This window comes from Tribolium castaneum, chromosome 1, assembly GCF_031307605.1.
Source record: "Tribolium castaneum strain GA2 chromosome 1, icTriCast1.1, whole genome shotgun sequence".
NCBI classification, from domain to species: Eukaryota; Metazoa; Arthropoda; class Insecta; order Coleoptera; family Tenebrionidae; genus Tribolium; species Tribolium castaneum.
This window is the reverse complement of record NC_087394.1, coordinates 21,803,061-21,829,561: the sequence shown is the minus strand read 5'-3', so window position 1 is coordinate 21,829,561 and position 26,501 is coordinate 21,803,061. Positions and strand designations below refer to the sequence as shown.

The window sequence follows — 26,501 nt, the reverse complement described above, 5'->3', positions numbered from 1 at the left end:
TTACAAAAAAAATACAAAAATGGGTTAAGCATATTTTAATTCAAAGGTATTTAAAATAGGTCATATTTGTAAAAAAGGCAATTTTCAAAAAAATGTTTAGTAGGCGTTTTTTTTTCTTTGTGATTGATAAACTATTGAAAACTGAGAAGAAAGATGTGTAATAATTAAACACCGTCCTGAATTTTATTATCTGATTCTCCAGCGTGATTAATATTGATAATCAGTGTTTTCACACAAGTTTTCAAAGATATCACAGCCTACTCTAAATATAAATTCATATGATCACACAGTATATTTTACTTTTACCACATCAAAAATTTCAATTTGTTGATCAATATTTTACTCGATGCAACCTAATAATTAAGAAAAAAGCATTCAGACTTATTGTCGACGAAAAAACTTCAGTCTAAATGAAGAAAAATACAGTTTTACACCCAACACAACCAACTTTTTTCTAACTTGACGCATTTCAACCACAATCCTCAGACGAGATTATAACCTAGATTATGTAGAGCGACGTTCTGTTTAACTCTGCCAAGTTCAGTATTACTTACAAAATGTGTTTAGTATCTTCAGAAATCACGAATATCAATTTTTAAGTTTAGTCGATGTATGGAAAAGGCAGCTGTTCGTTCCACTGAGGCGTAGTGTATCAAAAATAAAAAATGATTTTTGAATTCCTTTAAATTACAGGAATTCACACCATGGTGTTACTTATATTTTATGTCCAAATGTGGTGTAATTTTTTCTTGTAGCTGTCTTCAAAGGAGAATGATAATGAATGGCCGGCTATTTCCTTACAAATGTATCTCTAATCGGTTCGCTCGTATCGGAAATGTTCCGTTTATGGGCTGCCATGCCAGAACCGGACACTGTCAATATTTCATTTCAGCGTTTGAAATATTGCCGTATAGTTAATTGTTCGCAATTGCAGGCACACGCCAAGCATGTACCCGCTGTCGCCGGGAGCCGGCTTCAGGAGTCCGTACCCCAGTGCCCTCCCGATCTCGACGAGCAGCCTGCCTAGTGATTTCTACCGGTTCTCCCCCACGGGGCTGATCCCGCCGCACCCGGGCCTGTCGCCGCACCCGCCTCACCTCTCGTCGCATCCGGCCATCGTGACGCCTGGACCCAAGCAGGAGTTACCCGACTTGAACCACAGGTGGGCGCTTTTTGCGATCTTTAGATTGAAATTGGGCTAATTGACGGCGGGGGAGCGATCCCGCTCGGGTCGGGGGCGGCCATGCGAGGAATGAGGTCCAAGATTGGTTATCGGAGGCGCGGCCATTGGCCGGTCGGTTGCCCGGCAACCTCATCTCGTTCGGTGCCCGAAGGGTTGCCGATGTATTCGTCGTACTTGGCTTTGCACGGCGTTCTCTTGTTTGGTTTTCATTTGGTCTCGTTCTGTTTGCAGTCCGCGCGATACGGGATCCAATCCAATTGTTTATTTTTATTGGATGTGTAACCGAGGAGATGCCTTTTCAAATTCTTTTTACGCTTTTATGAAGCACACTTGTCTAAACCTAACATCTACTAAAATACCAACCTACTCTTTTCATCTAGTGTGTGTAGGTATTCATAAAATAGCCAATTCCAAATATACAGTCTGTCCCGTCTTAAACCTACATTAAAAGTATTGGAGGTTCTAAAATAATATAGTATATATACTATATAATATAGTATATAGTATAAGTGGATATTGAGGTCTTTAAAAGACACGCGACTTTTCGAGCACGACGGCGTAGCCGTTATACCGGAAGTCGTTATCAACGGTTCGTCACTTCGTTTTTGGATTAGTCTAGTTATTCTAAGGCAGTTTTTATCAGCATTCCCTTCTATCTACGCTTAGCCGTTTTCGAGAAATGTAATGTTTTTTGAAAATGTTTGGATTTGCACTTTTCACTTCAAAAAATCGGTAAATCTACCATTTTTACAGATTTTAAAATAGTATTTTGAAAATTAAAAGAGAAACCTTACGTTTGTCTTCCAACTCCAACAAAAAGTCATTGTAACTTGAAAACTATTGATGCAGAATTAAATTAAAAATTGTAGCATTTTACTTAAAAATATCGTGGAAGGGGAAACTTGTGGAGAGAAGGTGCCAAATACCGTCAATGTTAGGTTCGTGGCGTTTTTATGGTCTATTCTGAATTTCCCGCCTAAATGTACAGTTGGATGCAATAAAAACGGAAAATTGAATGTTCTTTAGATTGAAACAGATTTTGCTTGTCAATTTGTCAACTGCCAAATTCAAACAATTTTTGCTCTAATGGCACTGAACTGCACTGGCTTAGGTTGGAATGGTTTAATAACGTTATCTTAGGACACTGATGAAAACTACCGGATCAGGTAGTTTGATGACTGGGTTAAATTTGTCAATCTCTGAGTAACTGTCAGTTCTAACTTAATCTTTTAGAAAAAAAAGTGTTCAAATTATGGAAAAATATAAAAATATGACTTTTTCAAGCTATAACATTTTCGTTTTGATTGCAACCAATTTGTACAATCAGTGCGCAGGTCTGAAGCTATTTCTAAAAATCAACTGTCAGATTATTTAGGTTCTTTTAGCTTTAATCAGTTTTTTAATACTTTATAATACTCTCTCCATGTTTCTCTCTCTACGGAAAAAACTGAGTAATGGGTGTTTAATGTTTTATAAACTAGGGGTTTAGTATCCTTTTTTAGAAATTTAAAAACATCAAAGATGGGATCTAAGCTTTGTCTTTTAAATGCACCGAAAACTATTTCAAGTATTTTAAAAATGGCAGCGTTGTCGATTTTTAAGCAGGTGCAATTTCAAAAAAAATAATAAAAAAACCTTAAATATTTCAGCTAAATTTAGGTATAGGGAAAAGTTGTGAAAACTACATATAGCACATTTCAAAACTATAAAAATGCCAACGTCGCATTTTCTCTACAAGTTAATTGTTATAAATTATTTATGCACTTCAAAAAATTAATAGCTAATGTAATTTATAATTTTAATGAGAGATCTAACCACTAATAACTATTTTACATTTTTATCAATCTTATTTAAAACAATAATTGCAACGTTGCCGTTTTTATAGTTTTGAAGCAGATATTACCTTAAAATAACTTCAGAAATCCAAAAACTCATTAAAAGCATAACTTTACATTTAAAATAAGGAAGTTGATTGCGACTTTCGGTATAACCTGAAGTGTCGCCATCTTGAACATATTTTCATTAACTTATAATGGTTTTGTGCAGTTTTTCACATCACTGTGGTTATTAGAACTCCAAATACTTTTAATGTGGGTTTTAGACGGACCAGCCTGTATATCACAAGTCGGGCTTTCCTAAGGGCAGTTTTTGATTGCATCGGTCGGAATTAAAAAATTAATTAAACATCAACGCGCTTTGATACCCTTAAAATTACCCCTTCCTCTTTAATCTCATCCGGAAGAAAATCATTTCAACTCATACATGAAAGGGAATACAAAAGTCGCTGAAATGACGGCTTCATCTGTAAAAAATTAAAAATATGATGCTTCTAGAATATTTTTTACAATAAAAAGTGGCAATTTCTTAAACCGCACCTACGGGACGTCAATTAGGGTAACTTATGTGCCATTTGAATGTTCTTGAACATTATCCTACAAAAATATCGGGAGTTCTTGGTTGTAAATTTCTCTTATTTTGCTGGAAATGGATCGAATAACGACGCAATTTTTATTTTAAATGTCGGCTTGTAGGCATAATAAACGACGGAAATGGAGTTAAAAATATCAAGTTCAGTTGATTAGAGTCACTTGGATTGGTTAAGTCAGACGAAAGGTATTTGATGCTTTGTGGATTTTTTTTATTGGAAATCTTACATGATTATAGTAGAACATCGTTTACATTCAATAAATGCCAATGAAGAACGATACAAAAACACAAAAGTTATAGGTAGGCAGTTATACTAATTTAATACACATTTTGGAATTAACGACGAATTAGATCGCTCGCATGTGAACATCACGGACTTAATTGACGAACATAGAAAATGCGTACCTGTGTAGCTGTGTTAATAAATCGATAAATTCGTGGGATAGTGCATCTTTTCCGAGTTCTTATTATTGAAAAATACTCTAATGCTTATTCAGTAAATTTGCAAATTCAAGTAAAGTGGAAACCAGTATTGTTTAGTATTTAAAGACAATTTAAATGGTTTAATAATAATAGATCAATAGTTTAAACAATAATCATTGTTTTAAATTGATTTTTTAAATCTAATTAAAGTGTACAGCATAAATTATTTAGTGACGAAGATTAGCAGTCACAAGGTGGCTTGCAAAGAAGCAAAGCTTTGCGTTGTTCAAAAGATAACTAGAATAATTGGGTGAATATGTTTGTATCGAAGTTTGCATGTTGTAATTAAACGTAACTAGAACTTAGAATCACTGTATATAATTTGTTGTTGAACTGATCTCACAGACCATTGCAGAAATGCAGTCCGAATCCGTAACTTTATAATCATCAATAAACAGAAAGATTATTCATCATACTCGAGGTGAGCTTTTATTGCACCATGTACATACCTGTAGCTATAACCAAACTCATTGCTTCTAATATCTGCATAGATAATACAGCGTGTTAGGGAATGGTTTAGCAAAATTTAAGGGCCGATAGAGAATGGCAGGCAAAATTTATGTAAATCAAAAATGCATAGTTTTCCCAAAAAATCGTTCTAAAATTACAGTTCCAAATTTTGAGAACCGCTGAAATTAAATTATAAAATTAGCATAAATTTTAATATTATTGACAAAACAGCAGAGATAAATTAATTTGTAGGTCCACTACGTTATTCTTCTATTTCAATTTGTGTTTTGTTATCAAATTTTACAAAGAAAACAAAAACATTTTTGCCTAAATAAAAGACCGGGCTTTGAACCTCCCACTCAAAGGAACATGTTAGCCATAATTTTAAAAAATTCTTAGGACATCCACGTGCCACCATCTCTATTTTGTTTAATGAAAAAAATTAACCGCCAACGAACAATCATAAGCCACACAGTGGCTCTCAACAGGTGGGTTAATAAAACGTTCTGAAGAAAGTACGCACTTTTTTAAAAATGATATGAGTTTTTAATTCGCCTGATCCTGACAAATTCACATACGAAATATTGCTTAGCCATTCCCAAACACCCTGTATATAGTATTTAGTCGAATTGTAAAAATAGTTCATTTATCCGTGTTATCAAAATAACTGAAAAAACACTTCAGCTTGAGGTGGTAACTAAGTTACTACGATTTGATATTACATAGTTTGGTGCACTTTTTTTTCGTTACTTCTTATCAGATTTTAAGGCAAACGATGCTTATATGTTATTTTGTTCTCAAAAATGAGTAAAAAAAATTGTTGTTAGGGTTCGATTTGGAAATGCAAATGCGGCCTAGGAGTTATGAAACTTCGAGTTATCAAAAATGACTGTCGTAATTATCATTTCTCGAGGCACAATTTTAATTAAAAAAATCACCAAAACTAAGTGACTCTTCTTGCGTGCTGCAATCTTTTTATTAATGTGTCACCAACTACACCAACAATAACACTAATTACTTTTCTATTAAAGCGCAGCAAGAGCTTTTTGATACATTTTTTTTACTTGAGGCTCTGCTGAATGCAAATACTTCTACTATACATATAAGTTTTAAATAAAAATTTGAATTAAGTATTCACAATTCATTTTTGTTTAGAATGTTAGGGCACACCAAACTCTTATATTGATCGTTTATGTGTATTGGTAAGCGGTGGTAGCTTAGTTTTAATGAGATGCTCCTTAGTTTAATAAATACTCCAATTTTCGTTTTTCTGACTTCTTCTGAGATAATGCGGTGTAGGAAGCTCCACCTATGAACAAGTGTCCAGATCGAAGTCGGTATGTCAGCGTTTTTCACCCCTCGCATTCGTCCTCCTGCAGAGAACTACCCTTGCACGCAATGCAGAATCCGCCATTTCCCACTTTACCCGGCTTTTGTGTAGACAATCAATAATTCCTTTTGATAAACGCTAAGTCTGTAATGATATACATTTTTTATCGCATTATCCTCAAGTTTCAATCGGCTGCATTGCTAGCTCGACGCGATTTTCTCGGAAAAGCTTCATCATTTATTTTTCTTGGGAAAATGGCCAGATATTTTCATAGAACGTCGACAATATTTCATGAAAAATTTATCAAGGGGAGGTCTCCCGCCGGCCGTTTAATCTCGACGCTTAATGGCTTTCCATGCGATTTTTCCGCGGTATTTTCCTAGCTCTGGCCGCTCCTTGCGATCAATTAGTCCGCGGATCCGCGGCCTTCAGAAAGAGATCTGTGTAATCAATCATTAAATTGGGGTTAACGGCGCAACGACGCTGTCGTCGCTCCGCCAGCAGCAACAGATTTGTCTATTATCGAATGGTGTGTGTTCGGACCTTTGTCAGACCGGTTGCGGCAGGAATTCCTCCAGTTGAAACAATCATAAATAAAATCCGCGAAAACAAGCTGTGCTGTGCGTTTCCTCATCCGACCACGTGTTTTCTGTCTGTTTCCATTCAAGCCAAACAAAGGACGGGCACAGCCATTCATATTGATTTTCTGTGATAAACAGCGAATAAAAAACTTGTTGAATCTCGTCGTATGTTAGTGAAAGGTTTATGTGCGGTGCACGCGGTCCTCTCTCTTTAATCTCCCAGACATCCCATTAATCCTCATTAATGCAATCATGGACACCACCGAAGAACCTTTAAACTTAACAATCAAGAAAATGCCGATTGCCATCGTCGCTCCCTTCACCATCGTCGAGCCCAAACTCAACAAGCACGAAGACCTCCCGCAAGACCTCTCCATGAAGCTCTCCAAAAACAACGACCAATGCTTGGACCTCAGCAAAACCAAAGAAACCAACTTGGAGAAATCCAATCTGAACCACAACGAACAATTGAGAAAATACCTCTGCAAGAACGAGGACGAAACCAAGAACCACTACAGCAAGAACACCTACAACGAGCAAGGCAACAAGCTGGCGGACCTCTACAAGAGCCTGGGCCCCGACTCCGTCTATTCCTTCATCAACAACCTAACCGACCGCAAACTCCTCAGCGCCTGGTACATGAACACCGTGCTCGGCCACCAAAACCCCTACCTAGCCCTCCCTAAAACCGACTCCTCCGACAACCGCATTCTCAACAACCTCCTCGACAAAAAACCCTACTCCACTTACAAATTCCCGACGAATTTTGACGCACTCATCGTCAACGAGATGCGTTCGGAAAAGCCCGAGTCCAAAAAGGACAAGAAGGGGTGACTTGGTGTTTTCTCACGTTCGCCGTTTGACGCTGTGTTTGCTTTCAGGTCACAAGTCGACCACAAGAACAACCTGGGTGACTCGAAGAACAACCAGGACGGCAATAACGGAGAAAAGAAGAAGCCCCACATTAAGAAACCCCTAAACGCCTTCATGTTATACATGAAGGAGATGCGAGCGAAAGTCGTCGCAGAATGCACGCTCAAGGAAAGCGCCGCCATCAATCAAATACTCGGCCGAAGGGTAAGAGAGACGCTTTATCGACTATCGGAGCGAATGGGTGATTGTGGATTTGTGCGGTGAATTTGTAAAGAGTTGCAAGGAACGTGACGGTTTTTTCGCGCGCGGATTTCGTTGGGGACGGAACGTATTTAAAAGTTTTGGATTTGATGTAATTAACGTTAAAACACAAACGGGAAAGTTTGGCCTAACAAAGGTAATTGCCGAAATGAACAAGGGATTATAGTTGTTATCTTGAAAGATTAGACGGATGACATGTTTTAGTATATTTAGAGCTTTGCAAAAATGAGAAATGAAGAGATGAACGCGCATTTGGATGCTAGTTTTTATGTTTCAGATGCGAACTAAAAATTTTAAGGTTTTTAATTTTACGTTGAATGTTTCTGCCCGAACTTGCCTCAACCTATATACTGTTGATTACAATTATTTTAAAATGCAAATACTATAATCCTTACCAGATATTGCAAGGGGTTCTCAGGATTCGAGTTTTCGGTTTATCGAACTAACTTTTTTCGTAATAATAACGAGTATGTATCGAAAGTTCTAAATTGAGTATCTGCAAAAGCCAAATTACAAGAAAATAGGTGTCCTGTTCTTGGTAACTTGGTTGTGAGTTTCGAGAAAATGTCACGGGAGAGTCTGTCGCCAAAATGTTTAGATGCTTATCTTATTACGTAGAATTGATGGCAGAGTTGGCAGAATGAGAGGATTTTTTAATCGCTTAAATGTTTGGAAACGCCGAAGTCAAAAGAAATTCGGGATCATTTCACCAAAATTGCATAAAATGACACAAACATTCCATTAATTACTTCGGAATTCCGATAGGGATATTTTCGGAGTCAGATCATTTTATTTTGTTTTTTGAATTGTTTGGTTTAATAATAAATACACCGGACATGGTGTAGGGCTGTCGCATTTAAGTTATCAACATTTTAAGCGAATTTCTAAATTGTGGCCTCACCAATTATTTTTTTGATGTTAATACGACTCTTGAAACGGATAAATTTTATAATTCGTTGCCGAAAAATGGGTGAACCAAATAGTTTTTACTCTTTTTCACTTACCGAGATTTTCTCTTCAATTACGGTGTCAAGGTTTTTTTTCCAAAAATTATTACTTCTAAATGAGACATTGTTGAAGGTGACAGCACAAGTGCCGAAAGGTTCTGCCGAAGTGAGAACATTTCACCTACTTTCTTCAACCAGGAACTTGTCAGTACTTTTAAAATTTAATAAAAGAAAATACCTCTTATCTAGTAAATCTAAAATTCTTACTGTTGTTTCATTGATATCTATACAAGGTTTGTTAACAATGAATTATTTTACATTAAATGCTTTCTTACTCTAGTTTAAATACGTGGACACAAAACTGTGAGAACTCCAATAAATTTGTGTGTAAGTGTATTGGATTCTAAAACTCTTGTTTATGACTAACATTATCCAGTTGAACAACTTTGCATAAAATGTCTTCTAAAGTGTCCCTAAGATTTACAAATGTGAGTTTGTGCCCAGTGTGCTAAAACCTTCTTGGTCTTGTTTGCTTTATGTGGACTTTTTTAGTGAGTGAAATGCAAGTGTGTAAGTTGATCACAAAACCCAATTGGTAGAAAATATAGCAGTTTCGTTCATCAAAAGTTAGAAAAACAACACGATGATTACATTGAAAAGTGCTGTAAGAAAGGGTTCCTCAGGCTGGGCAAAAGTCATTTTTCTTTAATTGTAACAATTTCTTTTATGTTATTTTCTGTTACTACTAGAAACGACTATCTGGTTTTGTAGGTGTCATGTTTAACCTTTCTGTATTTCGTCGGAGTCTATAGCTTCCAAAATAATCATTTGGCACAGTTATCACTGATCTTGTTTAGCAATTATTAAAAAGAAACTATTGAAACGAAGAACCTGGAAGGAGCACAACCGCCCATATGAGCAGATAAAAGATAACTATCTTCTGTTAAAAAAAACGAATTAATTAATTACCGGTCAGGTTGCTGCAGATTATAGCACAATTTAGCAAAACCTAGCTCAGCACTTGTCAACGTTTCAAAAAAAAGAAATTTTTAACTTTTTGTTTAAAATTTTCGAATTTTTAAAGATCAAAATTCCATTTGAAGTAATGTAGTAAGAAATTGAACATGGAAATTAGGCCACTTTTGTTGAAGTTACAAGGCACAGAGGTTATTTCTTTTGAAAAACATTGTTACTTCAGCAGTATAACGGTATTTTGCGACTTCCATCAAACTATGTACCTAGTTTATAGCAGGGGGTTCCACTTGTAATTCTACTTTGGGCTATACAGGCTGTTCCAAAAAGATGATACAAATTTTTAGGGGCTATAGCGAACATTATTTTGGAACAATTTTGCGAATAAACTCCTCCTAGTCGAAAAGATGCATCTCTTCAAACCTATCTTAGATGTTTAGAAACAAACTTCAATTGTAAACAAAGTTGATGCCAAAAATTAGATGCGCTGAAAATTAAACTTAATTTTTAACACCATCGTGTGTAATAAATGGAGTTGGTAATCTCTTATCTGAACAGATAAACTTCTTTTTATTTAGTTTTAAATCAATTTGCGTCAAATTTAATACAGATTAACCAAATAACAAAGTTTATGATCTGATAATTTTACTTTTTTGGACAATGATGCTCCAGAGGCAAAACGGCTCATTTTTACTGGGAGTTTATATGCAAAAATTTTCTGTTGTAATACTACCAATAACCCCACCAAGTTTGGTCAATACATTTTTGACTCAAAACACCCAGTATTGCCACTTCACTTTCAACATAATTTGTTCATGAACATGGAACACACCATATATGCTGTGACGTATGGGCATTGTAACTAAGGCAATGAGATACAAAAGTGCTGTTTCACTGATTCACTGGATGGTAATGGAGTGGTGGCTCCATTTAACTCAACACCTTTTTAGATCCAGTGGTCAAATGTCAAAATTTTTCTCGTCTCATTTCTTATTGGTCATGAAGGTCGAAATATGAAAGGAAAATGTAAATGATACGATAAAATTGCTGTTTTGAAAAAGTACCGTTCTAGAATTCCGTAGAGGGTGCTCATGTATGTGATGAGCTGAGTGTTGATTTCTCCTTGCGTATGTAGTTGGAGTAGTTTGTGGTATGTGTGGGAGGTATGATGTGCGAAGATGCGTCCATGTCGTTGGGGCCTCGTGTCCCAGTGGATAAAGCGTAGCGCCTGCCGTGTGCGAAGTGTCCTAATGGTGTGGTTGCGCAGTGGCACTCTCTGAGTCGCGAGGAGCAGGCCAAGTATTACGAGAAGGCGCGCCAGGAGCGCCAACTGCACATGCAGCTGTACCCGGGCTGGAGCGCGCGGGACAATTACGGCTACGGCACCAAGAAGAAGAAGCGAAAGAAAGAACGCACACCAGTCGAGTCGGGAGGTACACGCGCACCCTAGAGCGGCCGGCGGCGGGGCCCTGGAGGCGCTCTCGCTCCAGCGCCCCGCCGACGACCAACGTGCATACGCGCCATGGCAGAATGGGTCGGCGGCCGGCTGGCAGGTCTCGGTTCTTGCGGCTTCTCTTGGTGCCTGCCGTGCCCGCCGTGTGACGATGCTGACTCTATAGTTCTGTTTAGTGGCACGCGCTGGGCCGCGAGGAGCAGGCCAAGTACTATGAGCTGGCGCGCCGGGAGAGGCAGCTGCACATGCAGCTCTACCCCGACTGGTCGTCGCGCGCCAACGCCACTCGCGGCAAGAAGAGGAAGCGCAAGCAAGACCCTGCCGATGGAGGTAGCTCTGCCAACAACTCGCAAATTACTCTAACTTGAACCAATATTGTAACTTGCGAGACGTGCATCACCTATTATATCTATTTCTTATATTTGCATGTTTGGGGTAATTCGGTTGGCCGGCCGGGACCTATTCTGCTGAGGGTCGAGCAGACCCCTTGTTGGTTGGACGAGTCGTATGCACGTTTGTCAGCAGCCTGCATGATCATACATTATATTCCCTTCTGTATCTGTTATTATTATTTATTACCGATCACTTGAGACCACAGCTCGCTTAGGCCGAGCACAGCATGCTCCCCCCACGCCCTCCTTCACCCCTTCAAAACATCCCATCCAGTAGCGACACCACACTAGTCTACACCTAGACTCTGGATTCGAACAGTTCCAACCAAGTCACTGTCAAATCCAGATCTTTAGTCATTGTATAGTTCCATTATTAGAAGTAGAACATAGAACGGGCTGATCAAACCATTTCAAACAAACACTATATCAAACGACTAAACCTTGGCTTAATCAGTCCCGTACGCATGAACCATCCCCGAGAAATACGGAAACATGTATTAATGATTTTACTTAAATTTTATCAGGTAACAGCATGAAGAAGTGCCGAGCAAGGTACGGATTGGACCAACAAAACCAATGGTGTAAACCATGCAGGTGTGTACCGTTTTCATTTTTAATTTCTTGGTGTTTTTAGTTTCATTAGCATGTGATTTTATTTTTGTTTATTTTGTACGGAATAACCAACCTGATTTAAAACTGATGGACGTTTGAAGTAATTTGAGCTAACCACACGTTTGATTTTTTCAAGTTGCACAGTAGGTAGGTCACTTGGTCACTTGCCGAGTCTTATTTAAAAAAAAATGGAAAATAAATACCAAGTTCTCATTTTAAGCGCACTAATCTTATAAACGTAACACTAAGAAAAAATCGCATCTCATGAATGATATTTTAGGGACGAATTGGAGATGTTATACAAATATATGGTCAAAATTTTGCAACAGTTGGACTGTTTTGTTATTTGGTTTTGGTGTTAAATGAAAGTGTGTAGACAATAATGCTACAATTTAGGTCTTTTAAAGTTGCAAAAATGTTTCTACACCATTGATTTCTCATGAGTGAAATGGAGCTAATAACTCAAGGAAGTGAAATTTAAATATCTCGTAATAAAGAAACCTTTTCAAAAACAATTAAAGTTTAAACTAAATCAACATTCTGGTGTACAAGGCGTTCGAAGTCAATTTAGCAACATTCTACCGCAAACACACAACCCATTAAGAAGGGCGCTGTTGTCAATTATGAATAATGGTTGAAAAATATGCACTAAAAAATGTCCAATGTTAGTGCAATATGCACTAACAAATAGCACTGATTTACAAAATTTCACGTTTTCTTTGTTGCCGTAAATTTAACAGTTGATTTTATATACTGTTGGAGTACCAAATACGAGTTACGTATATCTCAAAAACTAGAGCTGGTATAGCTCATGAGTTACTCAACATCAGTAAAAAAAAATTGAGTCAACTGGGAAGTAAATGACTAAAAACTGTGCACAATTGTGAATTTTTCTAATAATAAATGTTAACATACAGCATAATTTTTAAATAGACCGACAAACTTCTACCCATGGTAGTATCAAATGAGTACAAAGAGTAACAAAATTCTTAGAATCACCATTTTCAAAATAAAAATATTTAAATTTATATGGGAGTTCTAGCGCACGCCACTGATATATTGCTAAGTAGTATTTCGGAAATAAAATTAACTAGACGCCCTCTGGTGATGACTTTTGAACTATGTCGAAAACAGTAACGAAATTTTCGTAATTCCACATTTAATTGACATTTAATGAATTGATTAACAATTTTGCGTGTATAGTGTTAATTGCTTACATTAGAGAGAATCACTTTAAAAGTACGTGGTGGTAAATACTAGCGTTCACTTTGGTTCTGTGGTTTTTCGTGGTATAAAGTGTTTATTGTTGGAATTTGAAAGTGGATAAAAAGTGAAAAAGATTTTAATTTTCATTACAATGTGTTATGAAACAGTTGTCTGATTAAAGACTATAAGTAATGGATCACAGCGAACATAAGGTTGGGCTCAAGAAACCAATAAATTAGTGAAGTTTGTGAATTTTTGGTTAGAATTTTTCCACTGATAAAATCATGAAATACTTCGATAAATCAACAAAACTACAATTAAGATTAACAACTGCTAATACACTTAAACGTAAATTATGCCAAAAGGTAGGCTTTTCAATGTCTTTGTAATAATTTTCCAATAAATAAAGTGAACCAAACAGTCATTCGTTATTCGTGTTTTCCTCGTCATCTCTAATTTGTCAACATTCGTTTCTTCCATCAAAGATACAATAGTCATTCCGCATAGGCAATACAATAATTGTGAAGGCTCAAAATTCGTACAACGCTCAAAATATCCGAATAAACAATTTCCCGCCATTTATGGTTACTGTTTTCGACCTAGGTCAGTGGCGCCCCCAACGGTAACTTTACCTCCGATTAGCACAATTAGTAGAAACCATGATATTCATTTGATGACAATGTACTTGATCAATGCAACAATGATCAGTATTATCGATATTTATGATGAAAACGAGCACATTTTGTTCTAATACAACTAATTTAAACGTAAGTGGCACGGACTAAAGGTTTTCTGCTCCTACGAAATAAAAGCGTAAATGAGTTGCAGATCGTCTCTACTTATCCTTGGAAAGCTGTGATGAAATTGTGTCGCTCTATTTAAGAATCAGCCTGTATATGAGTTACCTATATGTTTCGAAAACTAGAACTGATAGAAAAAAATTGTTTGCAGTTTGAAATCAGCATCCATTACTTACTTTTTACTTAACAACAGGAAAAACATCTGAGACAATAGATAAACTGTAAACTAGTCTAATTTTCGAAAGATGCAGTAAATACAGGGTGGCTGTTTTTCAAGCTCTGCTACGGGATCTCTGTTAATAAAGAGATACGAGGCTCTTTAAATTAGGAAAAAGTTGCGCATTTTTAATATATCAAAGAAGATTTGATATATCATTTTATGTGTTCAAGCGAAAACCAAAAGACTCAGATGTTTTTAACTAGGTTCAAAATCCTAGAGACGGGCACTCTGTATACACTAAAAAATTGTTAAATATGCATTAAAAATTGCAAAATTATATTCAGATAATTTTTATAAGGAAAAAAAAGGCATTCACAAAAACATGAAACTAAACTAAAAACTAGGTGTAACAGAAGGACTCTCATAATTGTCTTCATTGCCATTCAAGACGTTATGAATCGATTTTAAAACGGTAATCCTCTTGTGTTTTTCAAAACGTCCACAATTTACCTATAATTTTGTTCTCAATTAATCCTCTAGTAGTTTTCTTTTTTCCCAATGCTGCTGATAAAGTTTATAATATCTTCGACACTATCATTTTGGATCTTGTAGCTGTTTAATAGGTACACTATCTAATCACAGGTACAATTGATTTTGAATAGTAGAGTCTAAAAAAAATTCTGTGACATTTTTTAACAGTAAGATAATTTGTAAAACCAAATTGCATTACAACATTCTTAATACAAGTACCTTCATAGTTTTCTGCAAGAAATATGGCAGAATTAATTGGACTCCCTAGAATTTTTATTAATTCAACGAATCTTATCCAGATAATGTGTTGTTGACATTTTTGCCTATTAGGAAAAATCGAAAAAAATTAAGGTAGTTTTCAGAATATTTAAATGTGCCAATACATTTTGTGCATTTTCCATAAAGTCCAGTCTTCAATCATCATGAATCAGTTGAGAAGGGTCGGAGCAATAAAAAGAGACAATATGTTGAAGCTTGTAGTCAGAGATTCAATATCCACTGCAACAATTTCAACTCTGGAGACAATGATTTGCTTTCAGCAGAGTCACGAATGGAAAATCAGTATATAATCCTATAGAAATCATTCTTATAACAAACAATACGTTTTGAAATCAGTGGCCTTTTTGCTTCAATAAGAATAAGAGAACTTATCTTCTCACTGCTCCAAAAAGGGTATTATCGTAGATGGTGTTAGTAATAATAAGAAAATAATCCTTCTTCACCTCTTGGTCCCTGGAGACCATTACTACGTTAATTATTAGGGAATTTTAAGCATTTGCATTTCCAATTCGCACCCAAAACATTATTCATGAGAAGCGATTCTTGTAGGTGTTGCGTTTACTCTTGGTATATTTTTTGAACGGAGGTCCAAACCTGGCGACTTGGTGGATGCATGTTTTGCACAGTTTGGGAAAGTGATCTCGCACAGTAGTGCTCTAGCCACAGTGTTGTCGTCCATCGCGTTTTCTGTCAGTTTGGTTATTGGTGTGCGGTGCTGCCGGTTAGGAGACTACTTACTACCCTGCAGCTCCGTTCCCGGTTTGGTGTTTCTTATCTATGTGGAAAGACTGTTGTTTTATTATTTTGTGTATCAAGAGACACTGTGGCGTGTGACGGGATCAGAAAATGTGTCTTCCCACAAAGAAAAGGACCCATTGGCTTAGTTAATGTGCACTAGACACTGCTGTCGTCTAACGGTCGTTAAAGGGGGCGATTGATCGGTTAGTAATAGACACATTTTCTGATTGGAAGCCATAGGGTGTTGTGTATTTCTGTTTGGATGTGTGGGTGTGAAATGGGCGCCTCTTTGTACAAATAACGATTGTTTAGCCCCGAGAACAGCTCACATGGCGGCGGAACTTCCACGGTCCACACCGGCTTGCTGCACGCAGCAGGAGGTGCTGCTACCACGCAGTCGCCCCAGGAACCGACATACGTCAATCTATAGCCCTCTCGTGGTTAGTTTGCAGCAGTGTTGGTGTCATGTTAGCTCTAGATTCGTTTTTTTTCTATGCAGAGAATTTTTCGTTTCGGGCGACCCCCGATTTTTCTGTAGATATATTATAACCCTCGCATATGTTATAACATTCGCATGATTTTTTATTTTGTTTTATCACTTTAGTGGTCGCATCGCTTAATGGAAAAAACACGCGCGAAAATCGTAGTTTTTTTCTTTGTGTACCCTGCACGGTGCTCTTAATTGCGTTCATTGTACAACAGTTGCGCTATTAAGATCGCGAAATGATAAGTGCAATTAATGTTGACAAGCGACGTAATTGGTGTAGGCTATCATTACCCACCATTAATATTAAAAAGGAGAAAAAGTGTTAAGATTGCGAATGATTCATGTTTTTTCTTACATGGAATATTGCATGAAATTTGAAACGTAGTCGTGGTGTGACCTAGTTGCTTTAAAATAACTGTAGGCTTTGTGGTCGACAGATAATTTTATTTTTTTGCTTTAATGGCGCCATATTGACGCGTCACATCATTACATGATAAAAAGGAACAGTAATCACGCAGTGAGTTTTTCTGGGCGCTCAATTTGTAAGAATTTTTTTTTCAACAGCGTGGAATACACTAATTAGACAAATCATTGTAATTTTAGAGAGGATTTTTTTATCGCCGAGATTAAGATTTTGAGGTCGCTAATATTGTTTTATTATGCTTTAATGATGGGGTTTCGTTGTGTTTACCGCTGAAAGGTTGGGGGAATTGTAGGTGGACAATTATCTGATCGTTTTTACTACCTCTTGCCAAGAACATAAAAATTAATCTTTCTGTAAATAAGATCTCTAATTATCCTAATGGTCAGAAAATAGATTTCTGCTTCAGTTGGAAGGATAATTAGTATTTTTTTTTATTTGATAATTAGGAGATTATTCGATTATAATAATCAATCACGTTCTTATTATTAATCTTTACACATAATCTATTAGGTATTTCTGACAAGTAATTATTCAAGATTGCATTAAAAATCATTTTAACAAAGATCGTCCGGGTTTACTGGACACTTTTCTTTGTTACAAAATAATTATTGTATAATTTGTATACTCGTAAAAATGTGTTATTTGAATCACATGAATTTATAACGTTAAAATGTGAGTAAGTAAGTAAGTAGGTTTGCAACCCAACATACACCTTCTAAATCAGAATTTACTGGGTTCCGAATTACAGTTTTGTTCGAATTTGTGTTTGATTTTTTCAGTAGTTTTTTAATGGTTTCGGTTACAGTTAGCACAAGAATTCAAGCGTTCAATTCAAAGTAATTTTGATAATGAATGAAATTTTTTGGACTACAACAATATTTTGTTTTTTATATTTTATATTATATTTTATTTAATATCTTCAATAAATTAGAAACCAATCAATTATTCGATAATACCCCCAGAAAATAAATTTTAGTTTGTTATTCAGTTTTAGTTAATAATTTCTGAGCTGACCAGATGTAGTTATGCATTTTTTTTATTTATAGTTCTTCGAACTGTACATTGATTGAGGTTGCATTTTGAAGAAGTTAAGACTAGGAGGCGAAACAAGTTACAAAAAATTCCGTTTTCGATACGTACTTATTGAGGGCTCTTCAAGCGTTAGGCGGTCCCGGTGCTAAATGTTTTAAAATAATTGAAATTCAACTAGTTCTAATTGTTTGAAAAAAGCTCTTTTAAGTGGCATAATTGTTCAAGCTACTTACACTAGTAAATTATACTAGTAAGTGGACGCAAAGGAAATGAAACTGTTGTAAATCTAAACGGTTGAAAATTCTGTAGTCTCGGGTTTTTTGAAGGAAATGTAATTCTCTACGATTTTGTTCTTTTTTAATATTGTCAACTACATTGGCACTTTTAAAATGTGAGCCAAATTCGTGTTTAAATTTTTCTATAAGTTTTCAACAACTTGTGGGTCTTAAGCTCACCATAGTTTAAAAGCAGCCTTTTCTTTATTTATTGGTTTAAAAAACGAGCAACTGCGCTATCTAGCGACGCTTATGAAACTTACCAACGCGAGAACATTTAATTTGTAACCCGTGTTACATCCTAGTATTTAGTTATCCATAATTCGTAACAGTAACGAAACTATACAGGCTGTTCAATAAATAATTGAAAATAAAATATCCCCGAAACTACCCTTTGTTAATTGTTTCTCAGAAAGTATCAAATGTATTTCAGGAAATCATTTGTAAATACAGATCGAAAAGTAAACCGCACCCCAAAATTTTCTAACCGATATTTCCTCTAATTTCCGCATGATTTCTTCAGATTGTTACTGACTTTTCCACGCGTATTTTTTTTTGTTTTCCTGAGATTTCCTAAAGATTTTCTCTAATTTCCCCGATTTTGTACACCGATTTCTGTGCGGTTTACCTCTTGGTAACGTACAGTTCATCTTTTCCGAAATTCATTTTACTGTTCTGAACTACGTCTACATTTGATATACAGGGTGATTTAAAAGTATTGCACCATCTGTTGGGTAGTGATAGAGGACGTCAAAATGAGTTAAAAGTTCCTATGACAAAAAATTGTTGGAGTCTTTTTTCACGAGATATGGGTCTTCAAAGTTACCTTTGTAAGTTAAGTTAGCGGAAACCGCAGATATTACGACACTAAAAATTAAATAACATTACAAAAAAACTTGTGTGTTTTATGGTGTATCAAACATTTAATAAATTTGCAAATTCGACAATAGTTTAAATTTGACATTGTTGTAAACAAAAGTACAATTAGGACAGTTGTTATGGAAAACTAATTAACAAAATATTAAAAATTAAAAATCTATTGCTTTGAAATAAATTTGAGTTTATTTTTATGCTAAACGTTCTTATTATTTATCAGTTATCAACAATTGCAATACAGTTGTAGTTCAGACAAGGCGTAGATTAATGTTAGAATTCTAACGTTTCTAATCTGTCATGAATAATACATGTTAACTCGCCATTTCTTTCAATATTGTTCGTATTTCGTTGTTCGTTTTCGTTCTAATTTTTCAAGTAGTTATCGTAAATTCAAAAGTTTTGCATCACCAGATTGTGAGTGAAGACAGCGCCCGTTTGTTGGACTTCCCTGCTTGTTTTTCTGCCTTAAACACCATTGACCACGCTTGTAATATGCTTTCCAGAGTCCTTAGGAACTCAAAAAAATTCTCCTAGAACTCTTACGCCCCAGAAAAATGCCTAATATTCTCCAACAACGAGTATCTGTTCTTTTTAACAGGGTGTGATTGAGTTTTTAAGTTTTTATTGATAACAAAGTAGGAAATACTTTGTACTAGTAACAATTTCTTGTTTTTTATTCTGCTAATGTGTAAACTTGACTAGTTTGTAAACTAGCTGTTTAGTTTGTAAACTTCTTGGCTAATTTACTTGAAAGATAGAATGGAAATTTATATCCACATTTTAATTAAGTCCAAGTTGTCAGAGGTTGGTAAGTTGGTTTACCTATAAACTAAAATCCATTGTTTCAGTAAGTTTATAAATCCGACCCGGTAACCAAAAATGAAACGATCGTAGTCTCATCAGTCTACTATTTATCAGTTTATCGCTAAAGAATTGAATAATCCATAAATTATTCAGCTATTTTATCTTTCAAGTAAATTAGCCAAGATTTTTGGTTAGTTTGTAAACTAGCCACTATTTCAATCGTTTTCTGTTAAAATAGCAAACGATTTGCCTAGTTTACACATTAGCCGTAACGGAAACATGTTAAACAAGCATTTTTATATCAGAAGATTCTTTATTCTTTGTTGTTTAAAATTAAAAAAAAATGGTTTTCAATTACGAATTATCTTCTTAAGCTACTAGTTGTTTTTGTTTTTTATAACTTAATTTAATATCCAAGAAATTATGTGATGCAAAACTTTTGTTATGTGTAGTTCAAAAGATCGGTTCAGACAACATTTAATTTAAATTAAAGTTTAGTTCACTGTAATTTGAGGTAGAGATACGTAAATGACAATATGTAATTCGGATTGATTTGAAATTCTGAATTAAAGTTAATTTGTTGTCCCTTCACGATTTTCTGTAAAAACAAATGGGACACATACATACCGGGTGCTCACAAACCGGCGCACCAACTCAATGGTGTGTGGTACAAGTATTGCTTACACATAAAGGTATAAATAGTAAAAAAAAATCTATTAATACAGTAACTTTAAAATTACTGATAAATATCGAATTTTAATTAACGATATGTGGCAACGTTGTCTAACTATAGTGATTTCAATAGAATTTGATCAACAATAAAAAATAAGTCATGTTTTGAAACGGTTTCACAAATTGTGTTTTTTTTTTGATGAATTTTATTATTTTTTATTAAAAAAACTGCTAAAGTCTGATAGTGAATTTAAAAATATTTTTTCATCGTTTTGTTAGGGAACAGTTACTAGTAAGTGTGAAACAAAAACACTAAAAAATAATGTAAACTAAAGAAGTTAACAAAATAAGTTTGTAGCTCCAGACCTTTTATATGACTTTTTTCGTGATTTTTTTCCGTAATCTACGCATGCTTTTTAACAACGTACCACTGAGTTGATGCGCCAGTTTGTGAGCATCCTGTATATTTCATAGTACAGACTGATCCAGAAATACTGAGTCTGTTGGCAACAGATTTGAAAGTATTTATTCTCAGAATTTGCAACATTGCAACCAAATTCGATTTTTCTTGACAATTATTTGACGTACAACCCCAACAAGAATGTTAAATTGTTGTTAAGTGGAAGCGTACTTAAAAATTTAAGTCCAGTGTTGCCAACAGACTCAGTATTTCTGGATCAGTCTGTAGAATTTTGAATAGCGCATTTGAATTTTTTACAGTGGAGTTACGCACAAATTGAGAGTTTCTTCTGTATATGAAAATAATTCTATGTGCCAAGGAAATCCACCAGAAACTGTCAATTTGCTCCATTTGCTCCATTTCACTCCATAAAGTGCAAATGCGTTGTTGCAAAATTCTTCTATGAACTGAAAGGGAATATAACATCATTTATTAAGATGATGGTGAAGACTGAACACTACTCAGTTCATTAGGGCCACTAGAGAAATATCAATATGTACACCAACTTAACATCTTCGTTTGGGAAGAAAAGAGCTTCCGCCAGAAAATAATAAACATGTTTTTATGTTTTATGTTTTTCGGTTCGGTCACTAATTTTTTCTTTTGTGTTTTTATGCACATTTTTGTTTTTATTATTTTCGCCACAACTGTTCGTTTTATTGAGCTATTTCCTCGGCTATTTCAGTAAGAAAAATATCTGTGGCTCTGTGGTCAAACGTAATTAAGCTGAAGCACTTCCAATCATCTTTTTGCAACAAAACGCTATTATTACCCGCAGATTGTACGCACCCTGTAGAAAACTCCACAATAGCTTTTAGTCCAAATAAAAAAACACACGTGATCAATTATCACGGTCTGAAGCCTCCACAAAGAATTTTTATTTTTAGACCTTTTAATCAAGTGTTGCGTAGTGCTTGCTTGATTGATCATCTCATTTTCGATGCGACCACTAACCAGTCACAGGACAACAAACCACGCTGCATGTTACAGTTTTGTGTGTGTGTGTTTTTTATTTCAGCCGGCATGGTCATTACCCTAATACCCAATAGTTCAACAAGCACTTGTTGTTTTTTACACTTGTATCGCTTTTCGCAGACGCAAGAAGAAGTGCATACGATACATGGAGGCAGGCGATGGCAATGACGGGAACCAATCCGACGACAACCTAGGCAGCTGCGGCAGCATGGGCGACGCGCACACGCCGCCTGAGGACGACGCCGAGAGCCTCAACCAGTCCATCTCCAGCCCGGGCGCCCTCTCGGGCCTCAGCAGCCTGACGAGCCCCGGGGGCATGGTGCTGCCCAGCCCGTCGACGAGCGTCGCCAGCCCCTCGGTGAGCGTGGCCAGCCCCTACATGCTGCAGAGCCCGCTGACGCCGCACGAGGCCTTCGACGTGAAGCTGCCGCCGCCCCCGCACCCCCACCACCAGCCGCCCCGCAACCCCGTCGGGACGAACCCCCACGACATAAACAATCCGCTCAGTGTGAACCAATTGACCGGACAGTGCGTGAGAAATGACTCCTCGGACACGAATGGAAAAGAGACACGCTCCATTATCAGCGTCACGTAGCCCCCCTGAACGGTGGTGGGCCAGACTGTGTTCAGTGCAGTGCGATGATCTCAATTGCTCCCCGTTTGTTTCTGGTTTTGACTCTAGTACTGCACTCGTGGAATTTTATACTATGTAACATAAATGTCATTTGCCAAAATCACCTCTATATCTTATAAATATCCATTTATATTTTCTAGTTATTTATAGTGGTATTTGGATGTTGGAGGCCCGAGCTGGCTGTACTTAACACCCAATTCTAATCAGATTAGAAGGCGCGCTTTTATTTTTCGACGTGAAGGCTCTTCAGAAATTCTAATCCCCCTCATCGTGTAGCTTCTAATTAAATTAGAAGGTTAATTTGTATTTACTATTACGAGAATAGTACTTTTGACTTCAGCTTCTAATTAAATTAGAAGGCATTGCGTTTTGAAATTGCTTCAAAAATTACCCCCAGGCTGTCTCATAATTGGCGAATCCAAGTGCATTACCGAGAATTACTTCAGTAGTCCAAATATAGAAAAAAATAAAGATTTGGGGGTTCCCCACAAAGATATATTGTGTTTTCTTCAAATGCTGGGTAAAAATTTCGTGGATTTTGATTATTTGTGGTGTAGATAAGTATGGAAAATAATAATGTAAAACTTTTTCCAAAAATTGCCCAATTTTGGAGTAAAAAAATAATAAATTTTTGTAATTTTTTTACTTCAAAATGAAGCTTATTGTTGGTGAAATTGTTTTACGTTATTATTTTTAGGCTACATTTGAAGTAAACGCAATTCAAAAACTGACCGCATCTTTCTGAGGAAGCTCCGACTCTGTATTTTTTTTTCTATATTTGGAGTACTGAAGCTATTATCTTTCATGCACTTTAGCCGGAGTTCGCCAATTTTGAGACACTGTGTATCTATGTTTGGATAGATAACGGTTTTAAATTTTGACACTGGTCGAAAACGGCTACATTTACGAATAGGATTTCCGGTACTTAGTTCAAGTTAGCGTTGGTTGGTTTACGTGACCCTTCAACATCCAAGTAGTAATTTAGATAGTTTAAATTTATGTTCCTTGTGCCACAACTTTCGATACTACTTTGTTTTTATTTTAATGATTCCGGAGACAATTGTTACAAATGGAAACAAGAGTAGTTGCAATGAACCATAACCGTTTCGTTTGAAATTACCAGAATAAATGAAATTATTGAGTTGTATATTGAAACAGAATGTAATTACTTTGTACATAAAATGTTATATAAAGTTTATCTTGTAAAATTATTTGAACGTTCTATATTTTATTTGTTAAAATTGTGGCGAGCCATATTATTTTCTAACTATGATTTTGCAATTTGAACGGCCATATTATAAAGACACGATTCCTCAGTCATGTAAATAGTTGACACAAAACAGCGTATTTCTCGAGAGACGCGTGCTATTCAGATTCAAAGCAGGGAAATTATTAGGCGTTCGTGTTCAATACTTTAATTTACTATAATAAAAAAGAGACATGTGATATTTTATACTATTTAATATAAATATATTATGTTTGGCTTCCCTCAGGATTTTGCATTTACTGACTTTCATTTGGCAATGTTGCGCAGCCAACATTGGACGAAACAATCGTCTTGATTCAAACGCCGAGGAGAGATTAATTTATGTGCCATATTCGTTTGAACCACGACCGTTGTTCCAAGCTCGTGACTGTTTAGGTTAAACGGATACCTTTAAGTTTTGGATAAGTGCAATGTAAATGTCTAATAGTTAACTTGAAACTGATAAGAGAGAAACGTCTTTTGTGTGCTGACTGTCCGACTTGTGCCCTTGTTAACGTTTGTTTTTTTTTCATAGTTTGAGTTGGCATGGGTCAGACAATCTGCCGTGCATTCAAGCCGGGTCATTGTGAATGGCCTGGTCGGTGTACCAACATAGAGTAAATGAATATACATATATAAATAAATTAGAGTATGTAGGTGTTAATCGTCTTTGTAAGTAGCATCTGTTCGTAACACCGTCTAGGCTAATAATCATTCAATACAAAACCTCAATATGAACGGAATTTTTATTTCAACCCGGCCCTGCAGCAGACGCTGCTTTATGGTAGACATGTGCTTTACCTAAAACCAAATGACGCAATAGAACATCATCACCATGTTTAGGTGAACACCTAAAGTGAATATAAATACCACATAAACAGTCCATCAACGTTTTTACGTCATTTTCTTACATAAATCGACGTGCGACACGTGACATAAACTGGGAAAGGCTTATTAAAAGAAGAGTAAAGGTCGTTACGTGCAGTTAAATGCACTTTATAAAGGAATTAAGCTGCATGTTTTTTAATGGTTCCTTTTGGTTGTTTCCGATAGTTTACAGAAAGTAAAACGAGTGTAACCATTTGGTATTAGATAAAATACGCATTATTTTATGTAACATCCGTTTTGGGACATGATACTGAGTCAAGGATGACTACCTAATCCAGCACTGTCAGAGTTTTTTTTTTTAGTTTTTATGTAAGCATGATTATTGGTTAAATTCTGATTAATTAAAAGCACACAGCAGTAAAAAGTGCATTTATAAAAACCATTTATTAGTGTAATATAGATATTTATATTTGGGGCGTTAATTACATTGTCAATAATAATTCAAATCACAAGTCAGGAAGTTCTTTCGTCAGGCCGTTCCAGCGGATAGACCAACCAGCTCAGACTTCATTCTGTAATGAAGTAAAAAGGGTTGTTGAGTATTTATGTCAACAACTACAAGACTTAACTTTAAATTTAAATTATCATTAACTCAAGAATAACTCTTAAGAACCATGTATAACCAGATCTCTCACACTGAACTGTACAAATCGTGCAATGGTCAGCCCGCTAAACCCCACCTGGTTAGCCTCCACGCCGACTGATCTTGCAGCTCTTTCAATACTCAATCGTGCAATAGGGTGGAATCCACCATCCCTTGATTAGTATTGGATAACCTCCACCAGATTGTGCAATAGGTCAACTTTACAGTCTCCCTAATCCTGGTCTTCGGATGGCAGTCACTACCCTGACTCCATCCGGGACACACCTCATAACATTACAACCAGATCGTGCAATAGATTGGAATCCACCAATCTGACCCTGGCCTAATGATAACTCACTCTACCAGATTGTGCAATAGGGGTTGGACGTAACCATCCCTAATCCTGGTTTAAACAACACGTGATCGGAGTTCATGATACATGGCATAGTACGCGTTCTAGTTTTTACTACATTACTAAGATTGACTACAAATACTCTGTGAGAACCACACTCACCAAATTTACGCCTTCGTTCTGCTTTGTCAGGATTGAAGTTCGTATAATTTGTTTATTATAATTTTTATATAGTTACGCACAAACTAATGTGATTCACAAACACAAACACATCATTGGTTAATAAATTTAGTATTTAACAAATTATTTTTAATACATTAGTAAGAGAGGAAAACAACAAAATAGCCTAATGAGTAATCTAAATATTTGGATGGAAACTGTGGATTTGAATAAACAATTTGAACATTGGAAAATCTTTAGAGATTTAAATATTTTCTTTAAACCTGTAACATCAGAAAGATAAATGGTAAAAAACCTACATACTAACCTACACAAATGAAAATAATAAGTCGTTGGCGTAGCTCGATTGGAAAATTCAATGAATTTGTATATTTGGTTGCCTACACTTAATGTGAATAGCGAACTGGTGCAATTTTAATAAATCTCGTGCTAGCTTGTATTGTATTGTACTTTTTTTGGAAATTAGTTGGTAATATTTTCTACCCTTATCAACACATGTCTACATGTTCCACAATTCGGAAATTCTAAGATAAAGTATTTAAAATTCAAATTAATTTAATTTATTTAACTAAAAATTTTGTAAGTGTACAACAGGCTGCCGTTGGCATGTTCAACTAATCCTTAAAAACCAAACTCAAAATCAAATCTCAAAAAATCCTCAAATAGGTATAGAAGGTATCTTTTTAAATTACAAGTAGCATTTTAATTTAACTACTGACTACGGAGGACAAGGTATCTTTTTAAATTACAAGTAGCATTTTAATTTAACTACTGACTACGGAGGACTATAACTTAGGAGACGAAACAAAATACAAAATCGCGGGACTTTCTAAACCCAAAAAAATAGTACGGCAAAGTTAAAACGGGGGCGCTTAGAGCGTTATACCGTCTCGGCTTCAAATCGTAATATTAAATTAATTTAATTACAATTTAAT

At 35.9% G+C, this 26,501-nt stretch overlaps 2 protein-coding genes across 6 annotated transcripts in view; one reads left to right on the top strand and one right to left on the bottom strand.

Moving 5' to 3' along the window:
• Positions 1-24,301, top strand: part of pan (pangolin) — a 165,986-nt gene extending 141,685 nt beyond the window's left edge. For 2 of the 5 annotated variants that reach the window (XM_008192929.3, XM_008192927.3), the window contains exons 6-10: positions 935-1,162; positions 7,336-7,531; positions 10,775-10,940; positions 11,877-11,946; positions 21,804-24,301. In XM_008192929.3, coding sequence (XP_008191151.1) covers positions 935-1,162; positions 7,336-7,531; positions 10,775-10,940; positions 11,877-11,946; positions 21,804-22,278 — 1,135 coding nt within the window. In that variant the 3' untranslated portion in view covers positions 22,279-24,301. 5 annotated transcript variants of the gene reach the window in all.
• The window catches only part of Dus1 (Dihydrouridine synthase 1), a 69,319-nt gene continuing 66,898 nt past the window's right edge, over positions 24,081-26,501 (bottom strand). The window contains exon 7 of the mRNA XM_962446.5: positions 24,081-24,963. The gene's annotated coding sequence lies outside the window, so the exon portion shown is untranslated. The remainder of the gene's footprint in view (positions 24,964-26,501) is intronic.